Genomic DNA, 14215 nt, shown 5'->3' on the forward strand with positions numbered 1-14215 from the left:
TGTAATTTCATTAAGACTCCTGTTCATATGTAGAAAAGGAGGATTATATGCCACATTTAACTATAGTAAAATAACAACTCTTAACAGCAGAGCCTTCATCTATTCATCACGTCCACATCCATTCATTCCTTCCTATTTTCTCCATCTTACCCTCAGCAGCAGGAACTCGGGTTTTATGAAGTCCAGTAGGAACATGGTGTCTGGGGCTTTCAACCAATCAGCTATTGATCTACAGAGAAACAGGTAAACAAAATAGTGTCAGACTTAGAAACACTAGAAAACAGGTGATGACAGAGAGGGGAAAGGAAAAAACAAAGAAATCAAGTATGATAAAAGAAAATAGTTAGAAAGAAATAATAAAAGAAAGAAAAGAAGGTAATTGGAACTTGCCTGTTGTTGGTTTTGAGATAGATCATGGCTAGAGCCAAGGTAGCTCCAGGACAGGTCACATCTACATTGATTGTGTCACCCTCCTATGATGAATAAAGTTTATTAGTATATCTGAATTCTAAACTGCAATATCTGGAACATGGTGACATTGACAGTCACATCAAAGTTTGGTTTATTTGTTCTGCTGTGTTACTGCACCTTGATCTGATAGCTGGGGGACTTGTGTTTCTCTCTGTTAATGCCGGCATGTGTGCGGCGATGTCCTCCCACCATGTACTGATAGAGCTGCTCTGGCACGTTCAGGTCAGTCATTCCAATCAGATTACTGCCATGCTACAGAGTACAGACATACTTACATACTTGCACACAGTAAATACTCAGGGTATTTTTCAGCATGATAATTGAAAATAAGTAATTAAGTAAATAAACAAATTAATTTATTCATATTTGCTTATAAAAACTGGCAACATACATACACGCACTACATACATGCACTAAAATATCTGCATTTTATTTATTTCATTTAGCAGTTATAACCATACAATTATAAATGATGTATAATGCTCATCTAGGACGATTTACTCCCAAATTTTGCATATTACAAATATTTATGATTTGGCATAAAAAATATTTGAGTTTTTTGTATCTTTTATTTTAAACTATCACCTTTCTACTACCCCAAGGTAGAAAAAATTAAAGAGAATAATGGTTTTAATGCTAATTAAATTATAATATTATATAAAATTTATATAAATTATATTTATATAAATATTTAAATAATGTATATATTAAATTCTGAATTGAACATTTCACACAATCTGTAAGGCATTCTAACCAACTTGGCTAATTTTAGAAACCCACACCTCCATTTGATACAAAGTTGAACCACAGGAAAATGTAAAATCCTGTTGTTATTCAAATACAGATCTTAAGTATCCTCATAAAAGCATTTTTAACACAGCCATTATTAACAAAACACAGTACATTTTTGTGAGCACTGCTTCTAAATAACACAAAACCTAAAAACATAGGTATAGTTTTGTGGAACCTAAAAGAAATAATAATCACTGTGGAGAGCAGTATAGTGATCTGGGCAAAACAAATGTGTACAACATTGGCTTAAACCACTGGAAAGTTGCTGTTCAAGTAGTTAAATACATTTAACTAGCTTTGTGAATACCTTCAATAACATGCAGGAAGGAGGAGATCAGGTGACCTTGAGCGATGCTGTTGATAAGCCAATGTTGTAGGTAACTCCAAGGAAACATTCTGAACATTCTGTATATTATCTAGCAACACTGCCACACACACACACTCACTCACCCCAAGACAAACCATGCCAAGGGCCAGGCCAGCTGCTAGTGAATAAGACTCTCTGTCTGTGCAGTACTCCATTTCCGGACCAGGAGGACGACCTGCAAGAACACACACCTGATCAATAAGAAAATATTTTAACAGAAAATACAATTTAAAAAGGCAGTACCATTAGTCATTTAATTTAGTGCTGTGGTTGAACAATAAATGGATATATATATATATATATATATATATACACATATATATATATATATATATATTTTTTTTTAATAGTGTTTATTATATTATTATAGTGTTTTTTTTCTTTCACATAAAGTGATATTTGATGCATTTTTTGTCAGACATACTTTATCTCAAATGATTAGAATATTTCATAAGATCAAATAGAAGAGAATGTAAGAACATAGAAATGTCCAACTTCTGTCAAAAGTATGTACATTTACACATTTATACAATACTTGGTTGGGGCTGCTTTATCACCAAATGCTGCATCAGTGTGGCATGGCATTCTGCAATCGGCTTGTGGCAGTGATGAGGTTTTAGTGAAGCTTAGCTTGCTTTCATTGTGACCTTCAACTCTTCTGTATCATTGGGTTGGATGTTTCTCATCTTCCTCTTGACAATACTCATTCCACTCTTTGTACAGCTCTTCCAAGTTCTTGGAGTTAAACCTATTGCACCTCACACATACAATTTTCTACAAAATTTCCCCCATCCAAGAAACTTTCCATTAAGAACCTAGATGTAGTGCAGTGGTTGGCAAGCTGAAGCATATATTGTGAGCATGTAAGGTTAGTTTGTCACAGGGTTGGTATATATGGAAAGATTATCAGGTGAATAAGAGTGTGTTTATTCCACAGTAAAAGCCTAAGAGATTAAGGCGCTGCAGAGTGGTGGTAGTACCGATACCACCAAAGATAATACCATATACCACAGTACTTAGAATGTGGACGGTAAAGTGAGGGCGGTATATATGACGTGTGTGTCTTTAAGAACATGGCCAAACATTTGTAAATTTAAGTGAGCCACAGGGAGGGGGCATTGTGGGAACTCATTGACTGGAGATGTGACAGTCTTAAAATGGGTGGAGAAAAACAAGCCCAATAGTTTATTTTATAGCATTAACAAAACCATTTGAGGATACAGTAGATGAAGCTTTTCCAAGGAAGACATTGAAGTTCACAGACTTGGTAGCTAAGGTGAGAGAATGCAGGTGGCATGTTAGGCTGGTAGAAAAATGTATTCGGGACTTGTAACCAAATCATCAAATCTAAGCTTGTGTAGTGAGGGTAGCTTTAGAGGCCAAAAACTAAGGGTAACTGAAAGAGTTACCAGAAGTACCTGAAAGATCAAGTCAGAGGTTGTGGATAAGGAGAGCACAGACGTATTGGGGAAATACAATATAATTATTGAATGGCTGAGGTGTGTTGTGTTTGGTGCATGAAGGAGTGTGCAAGTGAGTGGGGTGTTGGGTGGTGTTATTGTGTACACAATTTAAATGAAATGGTGGCCCTGAGCACACATTAACTGTGCCAGTGGGGCTTGGTGCAGCCTTAGTCACCAGGGAGGCCAGTGTGTATCTACATTAGAGTATGATAGGGCTGTAAAGCTGGCCAGACCTCACATTTGGGCCTTCTGGAGCACTCTGAACACCCAGTGACCTTCCAGGGCTTACACTCTTATGGAGGGTGTCAATGATCACCTTGCCCATCTTTGTGGTTGTGTGTGCTGAAGCGGGAGTCGGAAGAGAGAGAGAGAGAGAGAGATAGAGAGAGAGAGAGAGAGAGAGAGAGAGAGAGAGAGACACACACACACACACACACACACACACACACACTAGTACAGCACATGCAGCCACAGTCATTGGAGAGGTGATTATTGAAAGAGAGATTCATAGTATGAAGCCATAAGCCATAAGTATTATAAGCCATAATGATTAAATGTAAAAGAAAACAAAAGGTTTGAAATATGTCACTTGGTTACTGGTAATGAAAATATATAGGTTAGCTTTATTTGAGCTAAAATGTTTTTAATGTGTCTGTATAACAGCATTAGATTCAGTCAGTCAGGTAAACAAATTACTATTTTTTTCTGTACACAGATCATCATTAAAGCAAAGGTCGTCAAATGCTCTGTCCTACTGTCAGGTAAAGGCATCAGAACGACTTTTTGTATTCTTTGTAGTTATATTTCAGTTGACTGATAATTGATTTATGGCACACGTTTATTCCACCAGCCAAAATCAAAAGTTTTGCCTCAGTTTGTTGAAAAGGATCTCTTCAAGAAGTATACAGAGGCCTTTAGAGTTGAACAGTAACTTTGGTTTCCACAGCTGGAAAATCTATGCTAATATATTTTTGTTTATTCCCACAGTTAAAGTTCAATATAAATATAAAATGAGCATTTCCAGTGCTTTATTTGTGGGATTTTCATGAGCTTGCTCCATAACACCTCACGCAAACACAAAACATTTACACACCATGCCAGGAAACACATCAAATGTTCAGTAACCAACAAGCTGACTCTTAAGACATTGAACTGACCAATCTCAGCAAGCAACACTTCAGCATTGTGCCGATGGCCAGTGCCCTGGTAGACAAGACCGATGGCAACAACAGCGGCCACTTGTACACTGTGCGGGACATCCAGTTCGGTGGAGGTTGGGGGCAGCAATGCAGGAATGTGAATACTCAGCAAACGTGTGATGGACATGTCCATTGTGCCTAGCTTGGCAGCAGACACACCCAGCAAGAGTCCGATACTTGTCATCTCGTGGCCCTGAGGAGAAAGGGGGCAGGAAAAAATGATGAGGAATAAAGTCATCGAAGTCTGGTTTTAACTTTGGAAAACCCAAACACTGTTAGGCTAAAGACACATGTACAGCAGCTATTTAAAGATGCACAGTAATTCTGTACCATGGTATGCAAATTTATTCTGTAAAACTGTCACCAGACACCACAAAAATGCAAATAGTCAGCTTTGCAGTTTTGACTTACATTCGTAAGTCAGGGCTTATGGGCCTGAAATAAAGCTACATTTCACTCCAGTGCTTTTTTCAGCTTCAATACAACAGACCCAGGTCGTCACTACATCAAGCCCCTCGTGTAGAACCATGTGATACAGTTTGAGAATAGCATGGAGAATCTCTGCTATTTGTATCAGATATAGACATTTACAAAGCAAACTTCCCTATTAGTTCACAAGACAACAACAATAAGAACAACAGCATATTCTTTATTCATTCATTCATTTTTCATGTGTATGAAAGCAGGATGTGTGTAAGGCAGGATGTTTTCCACTGGTTTCTCGTAATTGAGTACTAGTAGTGTCTAGAAAGCCATGGCCACCAATCTCAATGTGGTGAAGGGGCAGTGTAAATACTCAGTATATAGATGGAGTTATAGATTATACATATGCACTGCGACCACTGAAAGTAGCGATAGAGCATGGCCTACTGGAAATGAGAGAACAGAGAGCGCGTTATGGTGCTATGCAGTGTCATAATGAAACTCTGTTTTACGTTTGCCTTTCATGTGAGAAAAACAACAGGATGAGAGCAAAGCTCGAAAAAGAAAGTCCGATTAAGAAAAAAAAGTATATACTGGATACTGAGACTAAAGGAAGAGTGAGCTAAATTCAAATCATAAAGTGAAACTTCAACATATGCTTGTGCTAAATCTAACATGGCTGACAATGAAAGGAAGCATGAGAAGACTTTTAGCATGTCATCAGGATTTAACAATCCCTTTAACAACTTGTTCCTTCATACCTCATATTTAAAGCAGTGCTTGATAAGTGTATGCACCTTTAGGGGGAGTCTCACATATTTGACAGTGAAACGGTCCAAATATTCAACTTTTAACTTCAAACCGCTGTTACCAATAAACTCCACATATCCAATAAAGATGTTCATTATAGATAAACTGCAGTGAGTCACTGATTCTGAATGATTCATTCCACGGTTTACTCAGAAATTTGTTCTCTTAAATCTTATCATTCACGAAAATAACAATGGCTTTCTGCCATCCAAGTCAGTTTATGGCTAATGCCTCTTCATTATCCTGTTGCACTGATCTGAGGTCATCCTTTGTGAAAGGTGAGTTGACCATACACATGGCTGTGTTCGCAATATGGATAAACATAATGACCATGTGAGTCAACATAAGCAGTAATATCAACAAACTGCAGTAACCAAATTATTTTTGATTAGAACTCTCAATTTCCTGATGATTTTCTGCATTATTTATCTAAATTATTATTTTTTAATTATTTATATAAAATTAAAAAAAACAATACAAATATAAAATTATATCAGCTTTAGGTCATCAGAAATGTTAGCTTCAAGGGTTCAACCTGAAATGTTTTATTCAGCTCCTGATCGATAAGCCAACATGACAAAATTAAACTCACATACATGCATGCATGTATAAATCACTAAATGACACTAATGTTCTGTGTCATGTGCTATTGTATTGCACCATAAAACTGCTATCCTTAACCAGTCCTAGGGGCTCCAAAAGATCACATGCTTTTCTATTTTTTAATGGACACTTACCTTAGTGAGGTAGTCATGAATGTTAAGTGTGGCCAGTTTTGTGAGGTGACCATTAAGGCCCAGAGCCATGAGGAAACCTGCATATTCGTTGGCTAGCTCAGCACTCTTGGGCTTATTGTAAGCAATCCAAGCTGATTCCACCTGAGAGGCTGGGGCAATCTTCAGGCCGGCTGCCACTCCATTGTGGAAGCTAGGCCAGCTGGTCATGTTGGGTGGTACGTCAATGTTGCCACTATTTAGGTCCACCATAGTGTTCCTGGGAGGTGCTCTGCCTACAAAAAAAAAACAAAAAAAAAAAAACAATGCATGTCACTTCAGCACATAACATGGTCCTACTGTAGAGGGCTCTGCTTCCCCAGGATTTAGACGCCCGAGGCAGATATTTCTTTCCTGATCATCTTCATTTTGAAAAGCAAAAATTCTGGCTCTTCCACACCATTGGGAAGGGCTTGATGACCCCGAAATAAAAGAGTAGAAAACCCATCTTGAAGGACTGCTCTCCAGTTGTGTGTTTCAGTTGAACCAAATGCAGAGGAAGAGGGTTATTATCTGCGAACATCAATGAGCTAAGCCTACATCTGATTATGTAAGATTCAAACTCAGAACGAGAAAACGTAAGCACGTAAAGCACACTCCATATACATAGTCATAAAAACAGGTCGGTTCAAGGCAGCGATGTGGCCAGTTCTGCTTTTAGAGGGCTTTAGCGCAGTACATTAGTTCAGACTTTTCAAAATGGAACACCTCTGATATAAATTGGCAGCTGATTATACAACAGAGCAAATCTGCAGAGCAGGGACTTACTTAAGTCTTTAAATCCAGGCTTCATATCTAGTATCTGATCCTGTATTTTACAATCAATGGACCAGAAAAATTGACTGTCTCACCAACTATTAGTAAGTCTAGACCTGAATATTCAGCAACTCTGGTATTTGTTCAATAAGGATGTATGTATTCTGTTATTTTGTGATTCAGATATCCAACCACCTCCACGGAGCTCTGGAGATCATGTGCATAAACAATGTGCATACACAACCCCCCTCCCAAAATTGAATATACTAATATTAGTCCAATTCAAAGCTCCAAAGCCCTAAAAATGTTATTTGGGACAACCCTAAAAACAAGATTACAATTTGAATCCTTCAGCACTAATAAATGCCCTGGACCTGTAAGGACTTACCAGTCAGATTAAGTTTGGGCACAGGCAGAGGCTCAGTTGGTACAGGGTGGTAAGAAAACAGTGTGAAGAGGCCTCGACCTACAGGTAAGGCCATTGTTCGCTGACACAGCTGCAGCAGCCTGACAAACACAAGAGATCTTTGGAACTGTACTCTAGAGCAACAAAAACTTACTTGTAGATGTACCATAAATGGCAACAAAAATGAAAACTCCAATTTAACATAACTATATTTGTTAAATTTAGAAAATCAGCAAAACATGTAATCTGACCAGAGATGCTTAAAATTCTGAATATGAATGCAAAAATGTGACTACTCAATTTCTAAAATTATAATTCACCTATAATTATAATCTTTCACCAATCACTGTCATTTAGAGAATGATTCAGCAATATGTGAATCACTCTAAAAAGTAGGGTTTGCTCACTTGTTCTCCTTCTCCTCTATGTACTCATGGTCGCTGACCTCAGGCAGGTGAGGCACATTGACCCGGACGGGTCTGGAGCTCTGAAGCAGACGCCGCACCTCCTGCACACGCAGGTCCTGACTCCAAATCAGCCCTGTTACCTCTGGATGAAGATCCGCCATTCCGTCCTCCTCTTCTTCTGCCTCGCTTGTTACCGGAGGCTCAAGAGGTACATTTAACCCCACCATCTCACACAAGAAAATAAACAAAAAAGGGAATAAATGAAACAGAGCTTAAACAAATGTGTGTTTAAATTAGGACCTGGCTTTGTAGTATGCTGATAATAAAAAATTAATGCAACATATGCAAACACTACTATTAATAATACTGTGATATAATACGGGGCCCTGGACTGAATAGTTCTTTGAAGGGCTAGTCCAAATACCACACTTTTTGTTACTATTTGTAGAGTAGGAAATGATTAGCATATCACTCACTTAACACTGACTACATGTTGCATTATAATAAATATCCTTGGGCTTCCAAGAGGCCCAGCGGTCTAATAGCTGGCCCTATCAGCAGGGAAATCACAGGCTTGATCCCTGTCAATGTAAAAACAGGCAGTGGCTGACATGTTTCAGAGGAAGCATGTGCTTGTCTTCACCCTCTTAACATTGGCAATGTGTGTGATATAGTAAGTTTAGCTACAATCTTACAGGATGGAATTGGAGATGATTAATGACTGGGTGAAAACTCTGCAAAACCCGGGGCAATTAAATATTCTTTTAAAAAATGCTTACCGGCTTTCCTTTGGCCAGCGAAACTTTGTGAGCCTGTTTGGTTAAGTCCTGTCGTCCAATTAGGGCACAAACGTCTTCAGACCAATCAGAAGAGGGGTGTTCTCTACACTGGCTGATTGCATCTCTGATTGGCAAAGCAACACCAAAAGGCACTGATTCCAGGTCCTTAAGCCTAAAGCCTGAACATAAAATCAAATTTCAGTACAAATGTACACAATGTATTCAATTCATGTTCACATTATTTAAGTCAGGGAAGACTTTTAGTCTCATTGTCTTCCATTCAATAATTACAACGAAAATGGTAATATACCAAATCAATCTCATGTAGCGATTTGATCACATCGCGATATATCACAGATAACCTTGTGCCACTAAGTCTCTATGTGCAAAACTTCTTGAATAATGAATGCATAATGCCGGTGGAAATTATAAGATTTTAAAAAAATATTTAAGTAAACATTTGTTTTAAAGTCCGATCATTCTCGCTAACCTTTTATTATTGGATTTTTCATTAGATTTTACAGCAAATTGTAACTTGTATAACTAGACTGACAAATCACTGGATCGTGTTGAACCTATAAAATTGCTGACAATATTCTAACAAACACATAAAACAAAAGCCAATACTCATTTAAGCACATTCATGCACCTTTGAGTACACACATATGACTGTTATAAAATGAATCTGACAGAAATTCACAATATGAGTTGTGCTGGTGACTAATGAACTACAAGTGCGAGCCAAACCTGCAGATGTCAGCCACAATACTAGGTTCTCTGAAAGGCAGCCTGATGGAGCACTGGCTTTTACACTGCTCTGCCTGTGGGAGGGAGATACACACATACACACACACACATGTATAGAAGTCACATGCTTTCTAAAGCCCATTTCAAACATTATGGTCAATTATAGGTTGTTAAGTACCACTGTGCACAGGACTGCACAAGCCAACAACTGTTAATACAGAAACACCAAGCATTACCTCTTAAGAGTAGGTTCACTGAAACTTTTCTTTTGTCCTGGAAAAAACATAAATACAATGAAATATAGTGCACATTCATGCAAGCAAAATGTTTTCATAAACACAGCTGATTTTTCAAAATTTAAATTGCATATGCCTATACATTGAGCTCTCACTTCAGTTTCTCACTCTGAAAACTATGAAGTTGGTGTCAATATGTTTTATGTTATAAGTTATATCCCAATACTAAATATTTACTTTGTAAATATTAACTTTCTCTTCACAGTAATGAATACTGGCTTAGTCAGTTTATCTAGAACATTTCTTGGAGCACTAAAAAGATTTAAAAAAAAAAAATACAGAATAAGTAAGTCAAACTGTAACAAATTGTAAGCCACAAAAAGGAGCTAAGTAAAATGCATAGCTACAAGATGTTGCTCCTTATCTCTTTTAATACTGAATTCATTTATTTTAATGTGATGCTACAGCTTTGCTTGTGATTTATATATATCTTCAAGAATCACATTATATTTTTGTTACAGTTTCAACAAAAATGTAATCACACTAATTAGTGTTCAAGTACTCCTTAGAAAATAGATAAATATAGATCTATGTCAAATTCAGAGATTACATTTTTTACTTTATCTTTGAATAGTGACGTAAATGCAGATACAAAACTACATCAAAGTTTACAGACAGACAATGAGAACCCTCCCCTCACTTTCCAGTGTTTTTCACATACACACAGTAGTAGAGCATCAGTTTGGTGACAGCTCACCTGCAGAGAGCCGAGACAAGTACTTAGACATATTAACAGAAATGGCATTTTCATCTCCCACTACATACAGCGCATAGCTCTGTCAGAGGAATAGAAAGAGAGAGAGAGGGATGGAGAAAAAGAATGAATGTAGTACAAATGACTTGTCATTAACAATGGGACAGCACCCATGCGGTTTCGGTTTTCTGTTGTAATGACAGTAAAATCAGTCTGCTTGAATTAGCAAGAAATAGCATGTTCACACTGATTCTAACCAAGACTGGAGTCATCAACCACATTACTGTATAAATCAACCACAGAATGAAGGCAATAACATGCTTTTCAAAGGTAAGGTTCAGTCAGAGAAGGGATTTCTCCTTCCACTTGCCACTTTGAGTAAATTAGGAAAGATATAAAACAAATCTTCATTTCTTTCATTTGAGAGTTAAATATATTGTTCAAGTCCTTTTTTATTATATAGTTTCTAGTAAAAAATCCTACATACGTTTTATTACATTCTCAGCACCTGGAAATACACCTGAAAAAAACTAAATATAATTGTTCCTCAGTAATAAGTGCGTCTCTCCTTATCTTTTATTACAGCTCACATTCTTGGTGAGAGACTTGCTTTCAGTTCCTTAGAGAAATCTGTGAAGATATTTTCCCAAGCATCCACAGTTCTGTCTTAAAAGTTGGTTTCATTTTCTATTCTCACATTCACAGTAATCCAAAACACATTCAGTGATGCTGAGGTCGGGACTCTAATCAGTTCATTGTTCTGAGAACACCGGGAGCTTGCTTGTTTGATTTGCAAATATTTTTCTGTTCTGTCAACATCCTTTTCACAGAACAGGTTACACACCATTTCAGACTTCCCCTATACTTATGCACATAGGTTACATTTTATCTGATATATTCAGAAATATCTCCTAAACCAACTTGTATTTAATGGCAAATTTGACTGGAAATTATACATTATATGAACACAAAATGATATATGTTATAAATACAGGAATAGATTCATAGGTAATTCATTTAAGAGGAACAGGGTGACAGAGACAGAAGGCAAAGGACTAGCCACTAATTTATGGATGGACCAGACAGAGGGTTAATTGGAGTCTGTAATGTTCTGACTGAGAGAGGTACTGGGGTAAATACAGCCTGTAATTGCATGACGGCATGTCAGCAGCTCGGTGGGCTTGTGCGTCATTTCCCTTGGCTGGACGAGAGGAGACGCTGCCCAGCCGAATCCCACAAACACCCCCACCCTCTCCCTGGTGATTCAGCCCTCCATTTCTGTGAATTAATTAATTTGGGGCAACTCTCACAACACATACACACTTTCTTTTTCAATGTCTTTCACTTGTTCAGTCACACACACAGACGCACAAAATGCCTTTGGTGGTCCAGGGAGGAAGCAGCGGTGATAAAATGTCATTACGATTAGCTAGGAGAACTGTGTCATCTTAACCACTTGACATTTCCAAAGAATGTGCGCATCCGGGTTTAGGGGCATGGGGGGATAAAGTGCTATCAAAGCAATGACTGTCACTGGAACACGGAATATTTTTATGTGCATGTTTTTATGTGTATGTGCTCACAATAAAAGGTTGCACTATATCTATGAAGTGGCGCCCCCTAATGGGCATTTCTGGATGAATCTAGAATGCAGGCCTGGTTCAAATTAATGCATAAATGCAAAACAATGTATTATTTCTGCAACAATGTAAACATTTCTAAGGGTTTGGCAACTTACCAGCACAAGCAATTTGGTCCTCTCACATATGGCAGGCAGGTAAGGAAAGGCAGGCACATCCTGTCCTCTCAGGCAGCTGCTGAGCCAACCAAACACACAGGGCACCTCACTGTTGAGGTATGCCGGCCAGTTCATCAACTCCATCTGAGCTTAACATGCACAAGCACAAACACATATCATTCAAACAGTAAGAACAGAAAAACTGCTCAAACCCGTAAGACTAGGGCCCAACAGGTTTATCATGCAAAATTTATCATACAAATTTTTGCAATGTATAAAATAACAAAAACATTTAAAATGCGCAAAAACCTGATTTAGCAACAGGAACCTAACACAAAAAAATGACTGGAAATTAAAAGGGAAAAAAGGAAAATGCTGTCCTTTTCTGCACTGTACTGTATATGAAGAGAACTGATGAAAAATAAGAGCAATATGGGCTAATTAACAGAAAACACAAAATCACAGATTATCTTAGGAAACACTATTCTGGAAGTATTATTTTTTACATAAACACTTTAATTTGATGGATAATATAAAAACGAAACATACTGAATATTTATGACAATTTTATGACAAAAGTCAAAATGGGGTCAGAGATTCATAGCAGTATACCAAAGATATCCTAAACAGGCTGTTGGATAATATGTTAAATTAATAGAGATGCCTTCAGCCTCTAATGAGAGGGTCCTAACCCATTGATCAGTCACTTACCCTGATCGATCATGCAGGCTTCCTTGAAGGTTTTGATGAATGAGGGGTAATCGCGCCAGTATAGATCCATGTACTCCTCTAGCTGCAGGTCCCTGATGAGAACAGGAAAAGAGAGATGAAAGAGGAGAGAGAAAAACCATTAAGAAAGAAAGAATTTTCCGATCTGACTGTTCGTCTGGTTCAGATGGTCAATCTTTCCAAGCAGGGCAAGCAGGTTTTTGAAGGTTGAGTGCATATGGTAAATTTAAAAAATATATTGAATTTACTGTTTTATTGAAAGTGTTTGATGCAGCATGTAAAATCTCCAAGTTTTAAAACATCCCTTTCACTGCTTACAAAAAACACTGGACTGAAAAGGGTTTTCAAAAACAACATAGCACAGCTCATCAGAACCAAAGGCATGGTAACAAAATCAATCTTTATTTCTAAAGGCCACAAATGATAAAGGGTATGTTGTTTTTAGTATTGAAGAAAATACATTACATATGCAGAATAAAACGAGGTTGGAACACTTGTAGAGACTACTTCCGGTTTAACAGGTCAACGACCTAACAAATCCACATCATCATATGAACAATCATTGTGACCCTTTAACACCTTAATTACACCCCTTTCAAGCTGAGTGTCTAAATCCTCACTGCAGCACAGTTCTTGGGACAAAAGCACACAACAGGGAAATAAACCTATGCCTCCATCCCACACGCAGACACAATTTCCCTGAAGAGCAATCAAACCCCCTCAGCTTTTCTGTTCCTCATCAACAAAATAGCAAATAAGCTCTTGACATTTTCTCAAACAATATGGTTAGATTTTCCAACTGACTATCAAATCTAAAAAGAACATTTTACTCTCCTGTCATGATTACTCGATTAAAATGTACCTTCAATTGGTAATGATTATTTGGCAATTTGCCTTATGAACATGGATATTTTTAATTTATCTTACTAGTGCAATTTTTGTAACACAGTATTTTTCAAAAGTTTTTGGATAAAATACATTACTTTGATATGGATGCGTTTTTTGTGTTAGTTTATATCTAAGTTGTTGCAGGGCCTTTTTAAAAACACCACAACTGAAAAATAATCAGTATTACTTGATAATTAATACAATGAATATGACTGTGCGAGTTATTTTACACGCCATTTTCTAGGTAGTGTCACAGTAAGCAGTGCAGTTAAACAGTGAAGCACATACATTATTTTTGTACTCTGGCAGCAGTGACAGCACTAAAACTGGAAAAGCAGGAGCAAAGTGAGAGGCTTCCACACCAAGAAAAGAACGTCATATAGATAAACAGTCAACAATACTGATTTATACCACTGCAAAATTTGGAGAGCTGAGCTTGCATTGCTGCCTCATACCTTGTACTTGGATATTACCAAC

At 37.5% G+C, this 14215-nt stretch overlaps 1 protein-coding gene across 2 annotated transcripts in view; it reads right to left on the reverse strand.

The window, feature by feature from the left end:
- The window catches only part of anapc1 (anaphase promoting complex subunit 1), a 64911-nt gene that overhangs the window by 18169 nt on the left and 32527 nt on the right, over positions 1–14215 (reverse strand). For both annotated transcript variants that reach the window (XM_066678406.1, XM_066678405.1), the window contains exons 20-33: positions 12833–12924; positions 12122–12270; positions 10387–10465; positions 9630–9666; positions 9394–9467; positions 8647–8825; positions 7868–8094; positions 7443–7561; positions 6263–6534; positions 4251–4485; positions 1714–1805; positions 589–723; positions 391–473; positions 151–229 (exon numbers count right to left, since the gene is read on the reverse strand). In XM_066678406.1, the coding sequence (XP_066534503.1) occupies positions 151–229; positions 391–473; positions 589–723; positions 1714–1805; positions 4251–4485; positions 6263–6534; positions 7443–7561; positions 7868–8094; positions 8647–8825; positions 9394–9467; positions 9630–9666; positions 10387–10465; positions 12122–12270; positions 12833–12924 (1852 nt within the window). The remainder of the gene's footprint in view (positions 1–150; positions 230–390; positions 474–588; positions 724–1713; positions 1806–4250; positions 4486–6262; positions 6535–7442; positions 7562–7867; positions 8095–8646; positions 8826–9393; positions 9468–9629; positions 9667–10386; positions 10466–12121; positions 12271–12832; positions 12925–14215) is intronic.

The sequence above is a fragment of the Hoplias malabaricus genome, chromosome 8 (assembly GCF_029633855.1).
Source record: "Hoplias malabaricus isolate fHopMal1 chromosome 8, fHopMal1.hap1, whole genome shotgun sequence".
Classification (NCBI taxonomy): Eukaryota; Metazoa; Chordata; class Actinopteri; order Characiformes; family Erythrinidae; genus Hoplias; species Hoplias malabaricus.